We start from the raw sequence: 22,022 nt of genomic DNA, 5'->3' as shown, positions 1-22,022 counted from the left end.
CCACTTACCGCTGCCAGTGAGTGCAGGAGGCCCGACCCCTGCTGCAGTCCTCAGGAGAGTGGGGGCAGGGCTGGGGCGGAGCAGGGGAGGGGGCTTTGTGGAAGGGGTAGAGTGGGGGCGGGGGATGGGGCGGAGGCCATGGAGAAGAGGCGGAGCAGGGGCTGGAGCAGCACACATCTGCGTTGGGCACCAGGAAATTTGGTGCCCCAATTTCCTGGTGCCCTATGCAGCTCTGTACTTTGCACATGGGTAGGCCAACCGGTTGTCCCGTGGGACAACAGGTTCTAAAAGGGCTTCTAAATTATCAACTGGCCAAAAGCGGCACCTTAGCCTCCGACCCCGTGGGTGCTCCGGAGCTGGAGCACCCACTGGGAAAATTCCGCCCCTGGCCCCAGCTCACCTCTGCTCCGCCTCCGCCCTTGAGTTACGCTCCACCCTGCTCTGCTTCTCCACATCCCCGCCTTCCCGCGAATCAGCTGTTTGCGCGGGAAGCCGGGGGGCTGAGAAGCAAGCGGCGGCTTCGCGCTCAGGCCCAGGGAAGCGGAGGTGAGCTGGGGCGGGGGGGCGCGAGGACGTGGAGGGGAGGTGAGCTGGGGCTGGGGCCAGGCACGGGGCAGGGAGTTGCCGGTGGGTGCTCCGCACCCACCAAATTTTCCCTGTGGGTGCTCCAGCCCCAGAGCACCCACGGAATCGGCGCCTAAGGCGCCACTTTTGATGTGATCAGTGGGGGAGCAACCATTCCCCCTGCTTCCCCCTAGCTTTGCTACCCTGCCCCTAGGAGCCAGAGGGACCTACCGGATGCTTCCCGGGAGCCGCCCCAGGTAAGCACTGCCAGGACTCCCCACCTTGCCCCCCGGCAGGTCCCTGTGGCTCTTAGGGACAGGGCGGGGTGGGGTGGGCACCCACTACGGTGGCCCACGAGACCCTCCTGCCTGGTTCCGGCGGCAGTCAGGGGACAGGAGAGGGGGGTGGACGGGGCAGGGGTCCTGGGGGGCGGGGCAGGCCATGACCCCCTCATGGAGTGAGGAGGGAACTGTTTGTTAAGATTTTGGCAGCTCATCACTGGGTAAATCCATCTGACTTCCATGGCGATACTGCAGATTTACATCAGGGTAACAGAGATCGGGGGGGAGGGTGTGTGTGTGTGTGTGTGTGTGTGTGTGTGTGTGTGTGTGTGTGTGTGTGTGTGTGTGTGTGTGTGTGTGTGTTCGATCGTTTCACCCACCACTGAAAGTCAGCCCCCTCTAGAATGCAAACACAGTAGTCTTTCTGTAACTGCAATATTACACAGCAGTGTTTTTAGAAGGCAGTGTTCTGCTGAACTTGGAGCTCAATCAGCTGAAACTACCAAACAACCTTAGGCAGTGATTATGTACAAGGATGTAGACTGATATACAGTAGTATGCCAATCTGAAATCTGTCCAGAGCCAACAGCTCCAGTCTTGCAAAATCTGCTTCAGGATATTTAAATGGCCACCAGTAGACTTCAATTTGTATAGATCTCATCTGAATGGGGGCACCTCCAGCAGCACAATGATGGGGTATTAGGTCAGTATGAAATTTTACTTTTCTTAAAAAAAAAAAAAAAAAAAAGAGTGTCTCCTACACAGCAAACAACTTTTGGTCTGTTTTCCTGAAGGTCTTTTAAGGACCAATGCAGATCATACAAAATTGGTAACTGTCATAAATATAAAGGGAAGGGTAAACCCCTTTAAAATCCCTCCTGGCCAGAGGAAAAATCCTCTCATCTGTAAAGGGTTAAGAAGCTAGGATAACCTTGCTGGCACCTGACCAAAATGACCAATGAGGAGACAAGATAATTTCAAAAGCTGGGGGGAGGGAAAAGCAAAGGGTCTGTCTGTGTGATGCTTTTGCTGGGGACAGAACAGGAATGGAGTCTTAGAACTTAGTAAGTAATCTAGCTAGATATGCGTTAGATTCTGTTTGTTTAAATGGCTGAGAAAATAAGCTGTGCTGAATAGAATGGATATTCTTGTCTTTGTATCTTTTTGTAACTTAAGGTTTTGCCTAGAGGGATTCTCTATGCATCCGATGAAGTGAGCTATAGCTCACAAAAGCTTATGCTCAAATAAACTGGTTAGTCTCTAAGGTGCCACTAGTACTCCTTTTCTTTTTGCGAATACAGACTAACACGGCAGCTACTCTGAAACCTGTCTCTATGTTTTGAATCTAATTACCCTGTAAGGTATTTACCATCCTGATTTTACAGAGGTGATTCTTTTTACTTCTATTAAAATTCTTCTTTTAAGAAACTGAATGTTTTTTCATTGTTCTTAAGATTCAAGGGTTTGGGTCTGTGGTCACCTATGCAAATTGGTGAGGATTTTTATCAAACCTTCCCCAGGAAGTGGGGTGCAAGGGTTGGGAGGATTTTGGGGGGAAAGACGTTTCCAAACAACGCTTTCCTAATAAAAATAAACCCAGATAAACGTTTGGTGGTGGCAGTGGAAGTCCAAGGGCAAAAGGGTAAAATAGTTTGTACCTTGGGGAAGTTTTAACCTAAGCTGGTAAAAGTAAGCTTAGGAGGTTTTCATGCAGGTCCCCACATCTGTACCCTAGAGTTCAGAGTGGGGAAGGAACCTTGACAGTAAGGGACACTCTTTTCAAGGTAACAAACTTCTCTATATGGCTTTTTTCCAAAGACAGATTTTCCATGTTATAGAGAGATGCATATAATACAGGAGTTGTTTAAAAACAGACATCACTGGAATTCAGAGTCAAAAATACGACCTTAATGGGCACAGAGCAATATATGAACATTCTGAACAGCCTTCTTCTGTAGTAATAACTGTCCTACAATAAATTAAACTTCAGAGTTCCTATTTCTCCCCTACTGTATATGAATAACTTCCACTGCAGTCAACAGGGCTCCAGAAGTTCAGCATCATACTCAGAATCATGAGTCAAATTCATCCTTGGTATAACTCCCCTGACGTTTATGGAGTTACGCCATGGATGAATTTAGCCACTGGTGATTTTAAACCCAGACACCTCGTGTTTGAAAGTTAAGATCACCATCTGTTATAGGCAAAGCTGAAATGTGTGCAAAGAGATTTGCAAAAAGGTTGTTCTATCACCTGAGATCAGAAGCAAATTAATAGTTATATATGCTGGAAAAAACCATCATTTTAAAGCTCCTTTCAACTCTTAATTTCTCAAGACATGGTTCAAAGCAATTTGAGCTGATTCCCTAAAAAACTAATAATCTTTTTATCCGAGTTGCCAGTACTTACTAGACAAGCTTGGGGAAGAAAGCTGTTCACCCTGGAGATACTCCACATCCCCTCAAGGTATTGCTGAGCCTGGATAGTCACGGAGCTCAAAGCACCACTGAGGCCGCTGGGAGCCATAGTTACTTGAACACTGGAGTTTGGAAAACTGCTTGTGCCTTGAGGCCATCCAAGTCCCTTCTTTCTCTCTGTCCCAGAGAAAAGATTTGTTGATTTTCCAGACTGTCTGCCCACCTGCCCAGAAACAAGCGGCAAATCCCTTTGGGATGACACAGTCACCATCCTTGGTAAGACACCTGTCAATGCTCCAGAACTTTGAGGGAGGCCAGGTACTTCTTGATAGCTGGCTTGATTAAGGGTGTGGATCATTTGAATGGCTTCCTGCTTCAGCTGATTCAGGTGGGTGGCGCAAATTTCACATCTGCTCTCTCCTTCATTCCTGTTTTTCTGTAAATAGTCAGGCACTTGAAGCTTATCAAAAATTAAAGCTGATAATCTTGGGTCCTAAAGGGAAAAAAAAAAGTAGAAAAAAGAAAATCAGTCCAAGACAAGCACAGAAAAAAGGAAATACAGTCTACAACTCACTCTTCATCCTTAGTGGTACTTGTAGTGAAGGTATCTTGCTAACTCTTAGGCTTCAGCTGAGTATCCTGGCAGACTCGCAGCCCGTAACTGATTAATCAGTGTTAAAGAGCTTCATTTGTATAATGCCCAGCATGAAAATTATTATCAGAGTTTAACAGTGGAACTCGTGGTGCACTTGATAACTACTCATCTACTTACCCTTCTAATTAACTCTCCTTTTGAAATGTGCCCATGTTTTTCATGCTCTGCAACAATGTTGTTTATGGTGCAGACCCTACTAATATCGTAATGCATTTCAAAGGCATGCAATCATCTTAAACCCATGAAAATTAGACCGCAGAGCACTAAACAGATTAAAGCGTGACCTGGTAAATATTTTGTGGTCCTTGCCCTCAGTGTTGAATAATCAAGTAGCATCAGAATTAGTTTACCAGATACTGACCGCAGTTGGCTCCTCTGTTAGTTGGAACTACATTTCTGAAAATTGTGATCTAGGCGATGGCAATATTTCCTTACGGTACAACTGCTTTGATGAAAAATACATTTGGAGCCTACCGCAACCTTCAGAGGTGGGCATGCCAAGAAGCTGATTTGAAAGCAACACCTATTTTGTTTCCACTAAATAAGCTTTTCTCTTTCAAAGTCATTTCATGCCTGTCCAGACACTTTAAAAGCCATCGCTGTGCTTCCAGTTCAGAGATATAGTAACCTATCTCCTAAAACACGCAACTGCCTCTCCTCCCCAACAGACTATTCTAAGGATTAGTGAAGAGAGTAAATCCAGCTCTGTTGTTAATCTGCTACCGAATACCTAATGCTGTGCAACAAAACTGACCAACTCCAAGCACTCATGTTGAGTTCTCCAGACAATTAAGGGTTTAATGAAAGATCACAGAGCAGCCCAAGGTTTATTTGTTTAATTAAAAAAAAAGTGAAAAAATGTTTAATTTGCTTGTTAATGATGAGGGCAGACAAAGCTAGTAACATAGCCCTATCGTGTGTGCGCTTAGAGTGTAACCAGATTAGTACCCTTTTTTTAAAAAAACGTGCTACTTTATGCTAAGCTGTGATTGCTCTCAAGGAAATGAGCAGCTTACTGGAAGACCAACATATCTGATTTTTAATTATAATATACATCAGTAAAAATTGTTTTTAAAAATCCTGGCATTGATATTTTTGCTTTGCTTATTATTCTCTTCCAAGGGAGCTATTTCCCTGCAGTTTGAATGTAAAAAGTCCAAAAACACTATTTAACAACTCAGGCAGAATCTTGGACTTGGTTTCATCATCATCTGCTGGAGTACTCTTGCAATGTTTTCTTAAACGTATCTCACAAAATACAACACTGCTGTTGATAGAAGCTGTTAAGAGAGTATTTAGCATCACACCATTCATTAGCTAATATCATTAACTATTGTACTTCTTTTCATTATGCTCCTAAATTATTGTCCCTTAAATGAATATCTAAACACAGATATGTCTAAGCCTTGAGAATTATAAAGTATTAGTGCCGACAGCACTACATCATTAGAATGAAAAAGAAGCTCTGTTGCTATGCTTGGACAATTATGTCCCCAGTACATTGTATGAGTAAACTGATTTATGGACTCAAATAAAGATGCTGGTTTTACTTTGGCTTTGCTCCCTTTATGAAGCTTGACCCTACTAAAATGACCTTTGAAGTTACAGGAGTTGCTCACAGTCATGACAGAGGAAGCCCTTCCCCTCCCCAATCTACTGAGAGATGATAACACATAAATAAAGAACCCCCGATCAGGCAGGAAGGAGCAATTAATATTTTAGGAAAAAGAAAAGGAGTACTTGTGGCACCTTAGAGACTAACCAATTTATCTGAGCATAAGCTTTCGTGAGCTACAGCTCACTTCATCAGATGTAGCTCACGAAAGCTTATGCTCAAATAAATTGGTTAGTCTCTAAGGTGCCACAAGTACTCCTTTTCTTTTTGCGAATACAGACTAACACGGCTGTTACTTTGAAACCTAATATTTTAGGATCTTCTAACCCACCCCTAAGCAGAAATGAACCCTGACAAATAAACTAGACTTTTCATTTTCTTTCTCGGGACAATCCTGCACACGCTACTGAGCACTGTAAATAAATACTGAACATACTCTCACTGTCTATTAAGAAAACTACAATGGTACTAAGCTCAGTAGCAAGTGTTTCCAGGATAGAACTCTCTGGGCCAAACCCCGTGAACAGTGACACACCTGATTAGCTTTACTCACTTGAGTCGTCCCACAAGAAACACATACTTTCAAGGTATAGTGCTATTTAGTTCTCTTACGTCAGTGGGACTAATCATGTGACTAAAGTTAAGCCCAAGCATCAGTGTTTCCAAGCTCTGGCATTATGTGACTAATAGGGCAATGCTAAAATGCTATTAAATATTTAAAATAAGCAAATTACTACATGAAAATGTTTTCTGATCAAAAATGTGCTTCTAATGTAAAGAAATCAGTAAGCCTAATTCTGTTCCTCCTTACGCCTAGTTTCCAGCAGGGTAACTATTGACCTCAATAGACTTACTCCTGATTTAAACCAGTGTAAGAGAGAACAGAATGAAGCCCATCACATATGGATATGTGAAGTGAGTAACACCCGTTCAATCAAATGTGCAAAGTTACAAAATCAAGGTGATACAAAAATGTTTTGAGAAAACAACTTCTTTAGGAAATTACACTACACCGCTCATGTAAGTGTATTGTAGTGTAGATTTAAATATCGTAATTCACTATAAAAACAGTCTCCCCTTTCCAGTGGTTGGATTTTATCGAGCAGTTGCAGGAGGCCATTTAAATTACTCAAGCAGTTTCTCTAATCACTTCTTGAAGCTCAGCCCATCCTCCTCCAGCTTCTCACTGAGGTACCAGCTGTGCACAGTTGGATTACTTTTATTTTTCCACTCAGTGTGACAAGAACACCTGGCTCACGGATGGGTGTGAAGGGTAAAGGAAACACAAGTTACTGTTAAAAACATTAAACGTAACTTAAAAGTTAAGCCAGCCCAATGAAAGGGATTTCACTACCCTGTGACAATCCTGAGTCCTAGTGAATCTCCACTTCAATAGCCTCAGCTCTAATAAGCCTTATGGGGAAGTTACACTCACATGTTTTACAGAGGGAAGAAATTAAAGTGACCAAATGTGCTCTGTGCCCTGCAAGCAAGAGGGGGGAAGGGGAATGAGAATTCCAACCACAATTACTGCCTCACAGACAGAAGGAAAAGAGCCAGACAAGGAAGGTTATGTGGTATGATAAGGACCTCAACATTTAAGACTAAGCAGTGCTCCAACAACATTTTAATCTGTTACACTACAAAGGATGGAGCAGTTGTCTTTTACGCTGTAGACTGATATGTTGATCTTTCACTCAAAGCACATTAACAAACCACACAGTACTTGTCACACCTATCATGCTACCTCTCTATAGCTACTTTGTGTACACCATTAGTAATTATCTGCAGAATGCTTGAATGAGTTGAATGGTACAGTGCAGTTTACACTGATAGTTTCCCCTGTTTCTGAAAACCTAATTTCACTTTTAAGCTTGTTTGCTACTGTATGTGAAATCTGGAAGGGCATAATCAACCTGTAGTAAAGGCACAATCCAGCAAACTTTTACTCATAAGAGTAACACAGGTGGTCCTATTAGAGCCAGTTGCACTGAGACAGAGCCCAATCCAACGCTCCATAAAGTCCCAGGAAGTAAGCACTATTCACATGAATAAGACCCATGGCCTGGTCCTGCCAACCTTTAAGTGAGATGTCCCTGCTCACATGAGTAATCTCGCTCACTTCAGTGGGACTACTCACCTGAGTGAGGATTACTCACATAAGCAACAGCTGCAGGATTGAAAAGTAAGGAGGTAGATTTTAAATACCCTGATTCTGTTCCCAGTAAATCTATGGGTAAATATCTCATCTACTTCAACATGAGCAGGACTGGACCCAAAGTTTGCCTTAAGGTTTTATCTTTGATGACAGTAATAAAAATAATTTCACAACAAGCACAAGTAATGAAAAGGTAGCTTAAAAAGAGAGAGAGAGAGAGAGAGAGAGGAGAGATCGGTAATTTTAATTCACACTTCTCTGATTTCTGTCTCAGCTATTGCATTTCTGCCTAATCAAATTTGACAAGGACCAATGAATTTGCAGACTATAAGGCTGCAATATATTCCATTTGCCACAAAAAAGAAAGCATGTGTTTTCTTTAGTTAATATTTTTTAAATAAAGGTTTCAAAGCATACCTCACAACTCTAAAATACAAGGGGCTGAATGAATTCCCATTGAAGCTGATAGGAATATTCCTATCCACTGTAATGGTAATCGGATCAGGCCCTAAGTCCAGAATTTTCAGAAGAACCTAAACTTCCATCTAGGCATCAAAATAAGTGGCCAATGGTAAAAAAGGTCAGTACCCTATATGCCTTGATAGGAGCGGAGCTCTTTTGAAAATCTGACCCCACTTGTGGGTGCTGAGCCCTTGAAAATCTGGCTCTGAATTCTTTTGAAATTTTGGCCCCATATGTGCATTCACTTACTTAAAGTCTGCAGATGGGTACTTTTGTCTAGGCAACCACAAGAAGCAGTACTGGCTATTGTGCCACTGCAAACCAGAAAAAGTTTAATCTTTAAATCTTACCTTCAGCTATTTACTTCATATGCCCACGCTAACCAACAGGAGAGAAAGAAGAAAAGCATCTGGATTTTCACTTAAGAAGCTGCAATCGTTGAAGTAATACCCACCCATCTTGTAACCTTATCCTTTCAGTGAGCATTTATACCTGTAGTGTGAACGAATGATGAGAGAAACGGCCAGCAACCACCCTTACTAATTACCTACAGGTTTCTCCTTGTTCATATAATTCAAGTGAATCTTGAACAATATGCTGCGTTAAACTAAATTCTCTGTTTTAAAAGCAAAATATTTGAAGAAAACTAAATGTCATTATTACCTTAAAGATAGACCGAGGTGCAAGACATTTTTCAAAGATGCTTTCTGAGAAAGGAATGTGAATGTACTTTCTCAGTGCAAAAGGATCAATGTTAATGACTTTTTAACTTAATTGCCTTTCCAGCTTTCTGCTGTGTTGCTTACAAATTAGTTTTTACCTTACATGACATTGTGCAATATCCACTAATATCTTCTATATTGATAAACAGTTTGAAGGTTGAGGATTGTGTTCAATTATCTATTCACTGATAGAAAAAAAGAACACAGTGCTCAGCAAAACCAGAGGCCATTCAGTGTAATCAGAGAAAGAGCAGGATGAATGATTCATTTTGAAAAACCTCAACCACATGTATCATGTAAGTGACATCATAGGGCAGGCACTAATTATCCTACGGAAGGGAGAATATGAGTTATGTTTCTTCAAGTAACCCATGCTGTAAACTCACAATCCTCCTGCCATATATCTTCGTAGTATATATGCAGTAAAGAAAAAAACTTGCAAAACCCTCACAAGAAAAGTATTGACTAGATGTCACCATTTTTTAAAAAAGCTAAATGTATCTGAAAATTGTAAATGTACTTGAAAATATCTCTCTGAATAGGGAGGCTTGGGCACCACATCTTCAGAGCGACTAAAATGTGCCTAAGTTTGAAAACAACTACATGCCTTTTTAAGGCCAAATCTTGCCTGCTCTCCCCACATGTGTACCACACTTTCTTTAATGGGACTATTCATCTAAGGCAGGAGAATTTGGTCCTCCCTGTGCAGCTGTCAGTGGTAAAAGTCTGCAAATTTTATTTAAACATTCATTTCATATTCCGTGTGGGGGCCAAATCCTCAGCTGATGTACCTCAGCATAGCTCCCTGACTTCAGCCAGCTGTAGGTCTGGCCCTCGATCTTGTGTTTTAACTGTAGCTAACCCAGAGAATTTTGAAAATTGATTTGAGCATATTTGAATACCTAATTTATAAATATATTGCATTCCTTTACACTGACTTTCATTTGTATAAGCAAAGTGAAGCGCTATGTTAAATCTTCTTGAAAAGAGTTGTCACCTTACACTAAAAACGATTGCAATGTGTTTAGTTATTCTAAACCCTCAACTGAGCTCTTTTTAATTCCATTTCCTGCCCACTTTAATGTACTTTAGTGGCCTGCAGTAAAGTTAACGCCATAGGTGTGTGTCATAAAGATGAATTGTGCTATTGGAATGCATAATACAGTGGAAACAGGAAATGAGAGCAATCTGGTTTATTTACATCTCAGACGCCCATCAGCACCTCAGCCTACTCCCCATTGGTTACAAGGTCCTTTCCTGTTATCTTGTTGCATAGGTCCCTGCAAGGATTTGACTTGTAACCTCTCACAATGAAAAGGTAGAGGCTGATGGCTCAGAGATCTGTGTTTGTGAACAGGCAGGTTATTCAAGCAAAAAGCCCTGCAGTGTATTTAGTTGAAAGAAAACAAAATAAAGGTAATGGTTGTGATTTAAAGTAATTAAAAGACACAAACAAAATGTAGAACCCCAAAGAGATCCCCTATCACAATTAAATTTAAGTCAATACACAGGAACCAGACTACTTTGGAAACAGTAATTACTATCTTACAAAATATTACTTTTAATCTCCTTTCTTTACGATCTAATTAAACAGATATTTTACTTGCATTTGAGTCAATTTTAGTATTCTGTGTATTCTATAAACTACACATCCAAACAAGTATGCAATTTTATGCTTATTTTAATAGAGTATAACTTCATTTTAAAATGATGACTTTTAATTTGTACATTTATTGTTGGTTTTAAGTAATCCTTTAATTTTTTTCTCTCTATTCTGTGACTTACTGTAAGTTCACAATGCAAATTCAGCACTGATTTTGTTCAGATGAAAATGTGCTCTTGCAACATCCATTTGCTACATTTGCTTGTTTCCACAGTATGCATCCGATGAAGTGAGCTGTAGCTCACGAAAGCTTATGCTCAAATAAATTGGATAGTCTCTAAGGTGCCACAAGTACTCCTTTTCTTTTTGCGATTACAGACTACCACGGCTGTTACTCTGAAACAAATTATTTCAATGGGACTGTTTGAGTAGTAAGGTACTACTGAATGCAAGTAAGGGATCTAGAATCTGTACAGTGTACACAATTCACACTGCTCTGTCAAAATGTGCTTCAGAGGAACCACCTTGTCAGGGAGAAAAGGATATTTTAGTCTCTACCCATTCAGTCCTTGGACTCTGCAGAAAGCGACGATTGTGATGGTCAGTTCTGAGAAGTTTTTCTTGTCATCTCTGACAAGAAACAGGATTGAGACCAACATCCAATTTCATACAGGCACTGGAGAGGTAGAAGATGAACAACAATTTGGGACAGATCTTCAGCTGGTATAAAGGATGCAGTTCTGTATATTTCAACAGAGCTATGTTCATTTATATCGGCTGGACATCTGGACTTCTCTATTTGTACAGCTCAAAGCTTCTGGATTCCTACCTCAGTGAAAATGTCAACTTGGAAAACCTGGACATGACTCTCTGGAAAAAATGCTTGGAGTACACAGGACAGCAGTATACAGACTCTTGTGTTGTTCCAGTCAAGCCATCTCAATCCAACTAAACGGATGCTTAACACCAAAAGTTAGGAAGTTGACATTTTTCCTAATTTTTTCATGAAACAACTCCTCATACATTTAATTTCACCTTAAAAGGCCAGCACATGGCATAACATCATACCCATTTAATGTATCTTTCACTTGCTCATTTTATGAATTACTTTTTTAGTGAACGGTTTCAGAGTAACAGCCGTGTTAGTCTGTATTCGTAAAAAGAAAAGGAGTACTTGTGGCACCTTAGAGACTAACCAGTTTATTTGAGCATGAGCTTTCGTGAGCTACAGCTCACTTCATCGGATGCATAGCATATCGTGGAAACTGCAGAAGACATTATATACACACAGAGACCATGAAACAAAACTTCCTCCCACCTCACTCCCCCGCTGGCAACAGCTTATCTAAAGTGATCCTCAAGTAGAGCCATTTCCAGCACAAATCCAGGTTTTCTCACCCTTCCCCCCCCCCCCCACACACACACACACATACAAACTCACTCTCCTGCTGGCAACAGCCCATCCCCCTTTGAAACCCCTCTTTATAATGCGCATGATAATCAAGGTGGGTCACCTCCAGCACTAATCCAGGTTTTCTCACCCCCCCCACCCCCCCCCCCTTTTTTTTTTTTTTTTTTTTTTTTTCAATGAACACTTGAGGAATATAAGGTAATGGTTCAAGCTTTCAGAATAGCCAGGGCTGCCTATTGTGTATTCCTCCTAGAAGCTACAAATTGCCATATGCAGATGGCTAGTTAGCACAGCAGGAGGTCTATCTCCGGAAACAATGTATCTCACACGATAATTAAAGTGTCACTATTTCAGCAAAAACTGACTTGCTGGCTTGACTTGACTTTAAATTTACAGTGGTGGGGATCACATCCTCTCTGTGGGGTGAGACTTTTCCCCCTCCCTCCCACTTGGACTTTGTTCAGAAAACTAAGCAGGAGGGGAGGGGGGCAAAAGAGGAGGAGATGGAATCCTAACTCCCCAAACCTACAGACGACCCATGTGTGGCTTCAAGACCATCTCTCCCAGTCCCTTGACTGGCACAGGGTTCCTGCGGCAGTGCTTTGAAGTTTCCAGTGTAGACATACCCTACCTCTCCACTCCTCCTTTGAGCCACTGCATAAGAATAGATCCCGTGGCCTTTCCACCTGCCCGCCCCCTGAAGACAGCTCTGCACTTTTCAGAGGTGGTTCAGACACCCCTTTTGCAGCCACTCCACTTACCCCTTCCCATCACAGCCCCACAGCGGGTCTTAAGTGATGTGGAGAGGCATTACAGTCACACTGCCAGGGCCAAATCCTTCTCCAGATGCCTCTGGTGCCATACAGGTAGCTGACTCCCCCTCCCGTGTGGCAAAGGGAAAATATGCAAGTAGATCATGCGGGATCATCCCCCAAAGAACCAAAGAACCTTTCTAAGAAAATCCCTTGGCCAGGAAATAATGATCTCAGTCAGACAAATGGGAGCTGAAAAAGACTTATTAAAGAACCCAGTTTCTCCCCTCTCAGAGCAGGACTGTTCTCTACAGTTTCGTTAAGCAGGATACTGACCACACATACTTTCTCTGCACAGCACCATGCCAGGGGAAGACTACAGTCTTGCAGACTGACCTGCTATTTGTGCTCAGATGCCATGGGTGGGAGGACAGAGGCGCCAACAGGATAGGTTTTAAATGCCCTACTTCCCTTTGGAGGCTATTCACAACCCATGCAATTCAATGTCAGCAAGTTTTTCAGCCTGCATTTTTCTTGCCTTAAGTTTCTGCCTTTACTCCTAGTTGTACACCCTAAATAATTCCTCATCTCCTACATGTTTACATAGTCTATTATCACAATCCCCCACACTCCTTCGCAGTTGCCTAGCCAAGATGTACACATGTAGACAAATGAATCCTTCCAGCCACCTATTCAAATCTGTTGCTCTTCTCTTCATTCTCTCCAGTTTGTCTGGAACTAGCTGGAACTGAACACAATATTCCAAGTTACAAATAACCAGGCACCAGAATTGATAAAAGTGCACCAACTTCAGTACCTTCAGCTAGAATAGCTAATTGTAGGGGGCTCATTAAAAAGCCAAGTCAGATGCTCTGTGAGAGAAAGTAAACCAGCAGTATTTGATTATAAATGGAAAGACATCCACAAGAGAGCTGATGAAGCACCAGTTATGGTGACAACAGGGTGGCATGACACCCATCTGCAGGCTTATCTCCCTACTGTGGATTTTATCACATCTTCATGAAAAGTTTACTAGGTAAACACATTGCTCAGCAGACCCAGAGACATTTCTTCCATGTTTTCAGGAGGAACAGATACCATGTAACAAAAGTAAGTTTTCCATCATACATATAGGATGAGTAGACAGAGGTATCAGAAGATCTCTCATTTAGGATGAAAACAAGGGATAATGGGATTCATTATCATTTTAGGATTGCCCCCCAAAAAATAAAAAAATCCCAGATTGTTATATTACTATTTACTTAGATTGTTAACTCTTCTTTTTTTTTCTGTGTTTGTACAGCTCCTAGCACAACGGAGTCCTGACCCATGACTAGGGATCCCAGGTGCTATGGTAATAAAATAATAAAGAATTATTATCATTGTTTATTTACATATCCGCACTTAACTGAACAGCACAGGATAATTTCTTACCTATTAAATAAAGTTGTTTCTAGTACTTCTATCCTATGCCAGGTCAGACAGGCTGTTTGCTTCTCCCTTCCAGCAGGTGAAGGCAGGGGGAAAAAAAAAACACTATCCTTACATAAGAAGCTTATTGGCTGCTAATCTCCAGCTGAATAGTCTAGGAGCAATTATACTAACTACAATAACTATGAGCAATAAACCAAACTTCAGCTGTAACCCCTTCAAATTACTGACTGAGGTGTCTGGGCTGTCTGGACTATTTTAAGGAACCTACCTACCTAAGAGACAAAAAATTACCTTATTGGCTGTTCTCCTATGCCAGCTGAAGTAAAACAAAATTATATAGGTGGGATTATCATGGAGTGGTAACCTGCAATACCTTTGTGGATAACAGCTATCACTAATGCTGATTCAAAGTTTGTAGAGAAGCTCAAGTTCTTACCCTGCACAGTCTATGTGGAATGGAATCTAGTCCCACACAAAGCAGAGTGACTCCCCTTTGCAAAGTCTCCCTGATGCCACACATGAGCCAACAGCAGAGCATCCTTTAGAACTCCACCAGGATCTTTTCAGGACTGCCATACAGAGGGTGTAGTCCTGAGAGGAACTGAGCACCCACAACTCCCACTGAGTTTAATGGGAGTAGTTGTGGGCACACAGCATCTTTGGGCATTCTAGGGAGAAAAAAGGAAGCACCCTAAATAAGACTTGGTCTTCATGAAAAGTGAAATAAGGATCCCATACAACTCCCCTACACTTCTCCCAAAGGAAGAACCCATTCACAGCGCAGAGCCAGATCCTCTGCTGGAGTAAAGGAGCTATGCAGTTTACACCAGCTGAGGCTCTCGCCCATTGGCTTTAAAATAAGAACCTCTCTGAGGCTCAAAAGCTGATCCATCAAGTCTTTCAGAACCAGAAAGAGTTACCAGGCACAGGAGTTCTTCCAATGGAAGCAACATATCAGGGATTGTTTTAGGGATACTTAATCCTATCCCAGCGTAGGGGGTGAACTAGTTGACCACTTGAGATCCCTTGCAGCCCTACATTTCTGTGATTTCTTTGTTAGCTGCTCTAAAAAACTCAATGATCTATGTTTTATTGCTATTATAAAAAGGAAATATACATTGAAAAAAGAAAATCTGTGTATGTATGTCTTGCTAATATGGTTATGATAAAACTTGAAAGCCAGGGTGCGTCTACACAGGAGCTAGGAGGTGTGCTTCCCAGCGCAGATCGACTTACATATGCTCGCTCTCCTCAAGCTAGGGTTCTAAAAATAGCAGTATGGCCACAGCAGCAAACGCAGCAGCTCAGGATACCAGCAAGGGTTGCTACCCATCCAGGTTTTACCCCGAAAGTCAGTTTTTGGTGTCTGTGTCCAGCTGCCATTTAGGGTTGCTAGGTGCCCAGTTTTCGACTGGAAAGTCCAGTCAAAAAGGGAACCTGGCAACTCTAAATGGCACCCAAACTAAATGTCCAGGTCCCACAGGGTGGAGGGAGGCGCCAGGTCATTAACTAGCGACAGCCCCTGCTCAGGCGGGGCCACCTCCTACCTGCAGGCAGGCTCCTTGAGACTATCCAGCAAGCGACGGGAGGGAAGAAGGAGAGGAGCGAGTAACAGGGGCCCGGCGCGGAAAAGGCGGAGCAGGAGCATCACCGTGGGGGCCTGGTTATCAGTAATTAGAAAGGTGGCAACCCTACTACCTGCCCAAGTACAATCCTACCCAACTCCTGGGTATATACAGACGGTCCCTGACTTATGCAAGTGTTCCGTTTCAGAACACCTTGCGTAAGTTGAAATTTGTGTAAGTCAGAAACGTATCTCCAGCCATTACGCCAAAAAAAAAAAAAAAACCACTCCTATTTCTATCTTACAGAAGTTTTTCCGTAAGCTCGGATTTGCGTAAGTCAGGTTTGCGTAACCTGGGGAGCATCTGTACTCAGGCAGCCAGCTCAAGCCACCACCCATGCCACTGCATTCACACTTCTATTTTTAGCATGCTAGCTCAAGCGGAGCTAGTGAGTGTATGTCTACCCAAGATGGGAATTACGCCGTTCAGCTGCTATGTAGACGTCGCTAAGACAGCTCCAGTTGTGGCTATGGCGTAGCTGTTCCATGGATCCACAGAGTTTAAGGCCAGAAGGAATCATTTTGATCATCTAGTCTGGCCAAAGAACTTCATCCAGAAGAACCAGTGACCCCAATGATCCTACTTAATAAAAAGGACACTTCACTATCTCTTAAAATTGCACTTGTATTCACACCTGCATACCCTCAAAAAACAAAGTGCATTTAAAGGAGTGGTGTTTTTACGTACAGCGAATGTGAATACTGTACAATAAAAACATGTCCGGGTAGATCCGCGACTGGTGTAAATTGTCATAACTCCACTGGAGTCAATGGTCCCATGCCAATTTACATGAGTTGTGGCTCTGACCCCAAAACTTTACTACCTAAGATACAAATACTGTCGTCTTGAGAAATCTGAATGACTTCCTGAATTCCCAGCTCCCAACATAGCCCCCTCAGGACACTGACTGTATAATGGTAATATTTGATTTATCCTTGTAGTTCTGTTCTCAGAGAAACTCATTATGCAGCAGTATGCTCAAAAATGTGCATTTTATTGCACAAGACTGAGGCCATGATTCACGGGGAAAACTTGCATGGAAGCTATGGACTGGGAAGTTGCAGCTCCAGCTCTGATCAGCAAAGAAGCACGGGTATATAAATTAACCTGGGTATTTCATAAAAGCTCCTGCATGTAAAGGTTAGGCAAGAGTGGCGAAAGCCCATATTCTGAAGAGCCATTCATCACAAACAAACAAATAAAAAAAGGGAATGACAAAGCAGCACAGCCAGCCCACTCAGCCACCTAACTACATGACAGCCCAAAGGCATCTCCAGAGCCATCAGAACAACTGTCTGTGGAACCTGCCAATGAGCCAGATGCTGCCGCTGGAATAATGCTTGTGTTAACATAAATTCAGAGATGTGAGATGCTTAACAGAGAGAGAGCAATCAATCTTCACGATTATCATGTGGCTGCCAAGCTTTACTACTATGCCACAGAGACATGAAAACAAACTTCGTCAGAAACATTTTGATTCTCTTTGACAGCCAACTTCTTTTTTTCTCCCTTCTATTTAAAAACAAGTGGTGATCTGGGTGTAACTATAAATGACCTGATGCTTTTCCTGCGTTAACAACAGAACCAGGAAAGAATATCATTCGCTAAAGAGCTCCCTGCCAAAAAGCCAATGAACTTATCATACAGTTTAGGAAATTCCTATCTTGCACACCAATTAGTGACCCAACAATGATTGATTTTATGATCCCATCTTGACTTACAAAGAGAGCTTCCTTTGGGGCTCAACTTTCCATTACCCAACATGTGGAAAACTGTACATGATGGATGCACTACGCAGACCAAAGGAAAATAAGTAATTTTTTTAACCTTGATTCCACCACGCTACTCATGTTTTTGTCTTCCCACAGGAGATGCACTTTGAACAGTTACTTCCTTTCCTTGCCTTCACCTCCTACCCCTGCCACACACAAAGTGGCTCTTGATCAAAACAGAAACAACAACAGGAACTAGCAGCTACTAGTTACAACTGGATCAAAACATCTTTATGCACTAACACCTCAGCCAATTCACTGTCCTTGAAAACCCTGCTTTAATGCTCTTCTGCTCTCCCACACCAGAAACCATTAATGAAAGTGACTCCTTTTCACCCTGAAGCATCGCATATTAAAAGTCACTGCTTTTTAATCACAACCCAATCAGTCGCAGGCACTCACATCTCAGAGCTCCAGAAAGCAGCTGAGCAGTATATTTGGGCACCTGTATGGTGAGAAAATGTACTGATAGAAAAGACAGGTTGGATGTTTATCCATTATTTATTTTATTTTATTTAACTAACAAAGGCCCCACTATACAAAATCCAAATCTGTGCTGTATGCTAACTGCTGTTGGAATGGCTTCGCTGAAAGCACCAAAACACCATTACTGGGTACTGGGCTTATAAAGAGTTAAATACAATTGAGCACATACAGACAGACTGATATGCAGTTTTCCACTGACTTACAAAAACCTTAAAATTAATGCAGTTACTGTAAGTGCAGGGAACAGACGCAAACAGGCATTTCTACAACACATGGTGTGTTTGGTAGAAAAGCGAGGCACCATGCCCTTGGCACAGTCATGAGATCCTGAGGTATGGGCACCCCACTCCTTGCCATGTCACTATTCTGGGCAGTGGCCACAGAGCCACTTGGAGACCTCCCAGCCAGGCCACCTGCCTTTAGAGGCAGAGTCCATGAATCTGTCTCTCCAATGCCGTGTGTGCCAGTGGGGTCTCCAGGGAGTGGCCACAGAGGCTTATTCTGTGCCAGACCTTGCCAGGGCTGAGCCCCAGCACCTCTGGGCTTAGCAGTTCATAGCCCCGGCACCTCTGGGCTTGCTACATCAGTTACGAACGTTAAAAAATGGCTTGAGCCCTGGCACCTAATTTCTTGAGCCCTGGCACCGCTTCCCTTACAAATTAAGCATTGGAGGCGGGGTCTCCAGCAAAAAGTGAAAACCGAAGAGACAACATGGAAGCTGTGGGTGCCCCCACTCAGTGCAGTTTAAGCTGCAGCTGGCTGACAGCTCTGACATGGAGGTCTCATACTGTCAGCAGCTTCATTATCCCAAAGAGCTCCCCACCCCACCCAACGGTAATGTTTTTGAGCTCTGTGACTGAGCCCCTCTCAAATCACAGACCCCTCTCCAGACACACATTCCCCGCAGAGCCTCCTTTCTCCCATGCAACAGTTGCCTCCATGTCCCTACAAGGGGAGAGACAAGGGCCAGGATCACCAGAGGCTCAGTGGAGGGGCATGAGCTTCTGTTTCCTCCAGGGCTCCACCAGCAATTTGGCTCTGCTCCCCTACCACACAGGGGAGCAGCACACTGTCTGTGCTGAGGCTTATACTAACCTGGCAGTAGTAGTAAATATTTATAATATGGTACTGTCCCTGGGCCCAACTGGGAGTGGAGCTTCATTGTGCTGGGAACTATACAAACCTAGAAAAGAGACAATATCTGTCCCAGGGGATTTACAATCTAAAACATTTTGATTTCACCCCAATGTACCATATAGAGCTACGGCAACTGTGCTGTGTGCATGATGACAAAAAAAATACTTCACAGAGAGAAAGCTTATTCAGAAACTGTCTGAATGAAATAGTAAGATTCAGTCTGAAAAATATTGAGTATAATTAAACAACCTGTACAAGACACAACTGACAGAAACACTTACTAACCAAAACCATTAAACATGTTAACGTGCATGCTGCAATTAAAACTTTGCAAAGCACTACAATGTACACCTGGCTATCGCTCTGACATCTGCTTCAGTTTTATATGTGTTTATAAGTTGGACCAAAGAGAAAGATAACTGATTTTATGGACTGATCATGACAAAAATGACAACATGTTATAGTTTACTGTTCACCAAAAGTAGTATAAAAACTCAAATAAAGCATGTGTACTGTTCGAAATACTTACAGTTACCGCATTTTATAATGAACCATATATAACCAAATGGCTTTCATCCTCTATTGAAGAAGAATAATTTTATTTTAAACTAAGGATCATGTCATAAAATGAGAGTGAATTCAGAGTTTGAACAATCACAGTTGTGCTGAGCATATTTTTAGGCATATGGCAATTTTATAATGGTCATTGGGGATGAAGAGCTAAAATTCTATTGCAGACTCTGAATTTAAGACTTTTCACATAAAGCTGTACCTCTCAGGAAACGAAGAATTTGTTAACTGTGTGACTGCCATGACCTCAGAATATATTAGCTGTTACATTTGGAAGTCTTGTTCAGTGTAAAAGAAATCAATTTTTTTGCTGTAGATCCAAAAAGTCACAACTAAGCCTGTCTTCTTTTGTTTTAAAAATATTCGTTACAGAAAGCAGAATACCATCTTATATAGACTAAGCATACACCCCCAACACTCTGCAGCTACAATATGCAATATAATGTTCCCAAATAACTGCCCTGATTACTATTGTGAGTCTAGCATTTAAAAAGTTCCTTCCTGTTTAAAATGTAGAAAGCCAAGTGTATTTTCCCACCACTTGCCATTGTGTAAGACTCCTTTCAATTTGCAGCAAACTAACTGAAGATGGATTACCTTCCAAAGTGAAATTTTTAATTAAGCATTTTTCTCTCATTACAAATTTCCTAAACACATCTCTAATCTTGATGACAAATCTCAGAGTGCAGTAGGTGCACCTACAGACATCATGCTCTTGAAAATATCAAAGATAAATAATCAGGATTTCCATCATAACATAACATGAAATGAACAAGATATACAAAAGGTGCAACACACAAATAGGGCCTATCTGAGGGCTTTTTGAAGGGTGGCTGTTGATGGACAGCTTCCCTCTCCTCCATATGACTGGAAACAGCATAACTATTAGCAGGTCGGAGGAGAAGAAGCTGATACGCTACACTAACGCAAAATTGTATCTTCCCTTTGCACTCAACCCCATGCAATCATGTGCTTGGCATACGGACACATGGTCATCCCTCATATGCCTGCTCTCTCTAGACATATCCCAGCATGAGCACTCCCCCACACTCCAAAAAAACCCATACAACCTCTTTCCCTAGGCTGCCTCCTATCCATGTTACACCCAATTCCCCATGTTCACTCCATCCCGGACAACCTCACACCCATCACTCTTCCTGCCCCTTGTGGGATAACCTTCCCCAGGCAGACCCCCTTCCCACAACACAATGAAGGAAAGAAATGGGTGTAACCCCATCCTCACAAGAGAAAATGAGAAGTGGGGCTTATCAGAGCCTGACCTTTCACACATACACACACAAACACAGAAGGGAGACAACAGGGAGTACAGTCTTCTACACCAGATCTCCTTTCAAAAGCCTCTCCTAGCCCAGCCCTCTCTTTAGTGACTGATTGATAATACTGGGCACACACAGATGGAAAAATATCAATTGGATCAAGATAGTACACAGGTCTAACAACTATTCTACTGATGCATCACTAGCCCATCATGCACATGGAATCTCCCTCATTCCTGGGCGGTCTACCCTGCACAAATGACACTTCTCCACCCTCCTCAGAACTGCTACTATTTCTCTCTGAAAAGCATATAAGAGCATTCTTCACTCTTCTAACTGACAGAGCCTGGTGACAAGCTAATTTCGCAAAAAGAAAACCAAGCACAACTCTTGCCACACACTCGTTTCCCAGTCAAAATTGCTACAAACAAAATTCTTAAGTGAGTGATGCTTTCAGCACAGGGCAAACAGATCCAAAGTTTGCATATAGCAAGAGCAATTTAATAATTTCCTTTATATTCTTTTTTTAAATGTACTGATTTAAGTGATCTATTTTGATGGATTGTCTCTTTACAAATCCTGGACCCAGGAAAGAAAATCACAGAGACTTCACTCCATCGGTCTCCCTCCCAAAGAAAAGGTACAATCCTTAGGGAGATAGTTTAAAGTGCCATTTAGGGATGCGAGTAAAATAAGACAAGATAAATAATAAGCATTATATAGAGCGTTATATCTTCGAATACTTTTAACACATGATCTTCACAACATCTCTGTACAGTAGTTTATCATTCCCATTTTACCATCAAGGATACTGAAGCACAGAGAGATAAATGCCCCAGTTTTTAAGAGCACACATCCAAGTTGAGCACACAAAAAGCCAATGAGCACATGTATGCAGGGGCTATATGTGAGCTAAGGTATAAGCACATGCAATTCACTGACTTGCATGTGTGCACTGAGTAGTGTGCACATGCAAAAGTAAGTGGATGCTTTTAAAAATGTGAGCCTATTTTACCTGCCCAAGGTCCCCCAAGAAATCTGTGGCAGAGCTGGTACTAATACACTGGAGTTTTAACTCTCA

The 22,022-nt window shown here is 42.3% G+C and overlaps 1 protein-coding gene across 3 annotated transcripts in view; it reads right to left on the bottom strand.

Annotated features, from left to right (window-relative positions):
* Positions 1-22,022, bottom strand: part of KIF26A (kinesin family member 26A) — a 134,653-nt gene that overhangs the window by 85,546 nt on the left and 27,085 nt on the right. For 2 of the 3 annotated variants that reach the window (XM_037901051.2, XM_043549466.1), the window contains exon 3: positions 3,255-3,755. In XM_037901051.2, coding sequence (XP_037756979.1) covers positions 3,255-3,755 — 501 coding nt within the window. Of the gene's footprint in view, positions 1-3,254; positions 3,756-8,502; positions 8,613-22,022 lie in introns of those variants that run through there. The other variant, XM_043549467.1, reaches the window with a different exon arrangement.

This window comes from Chelonia mydas, chromosome 6, assembly GCF_015237465.2.
Source record: "Chelonia mydas isolate rCheMyd1 chromosome 6, rCheMyd1.pri.v2, whole genome shotgun sequence".
Classification (NCBI taxonomy): Eukaryota; Metazoa; Chordata; order Testudines; family Cheloniidae; genus Chelonia; species Chelonia mydas.
The sequence above is the reverse complement of the archived record's forward strand: the minus strand, read 5'-3'. Positions and strand labels throughout refer to the sequence as shown.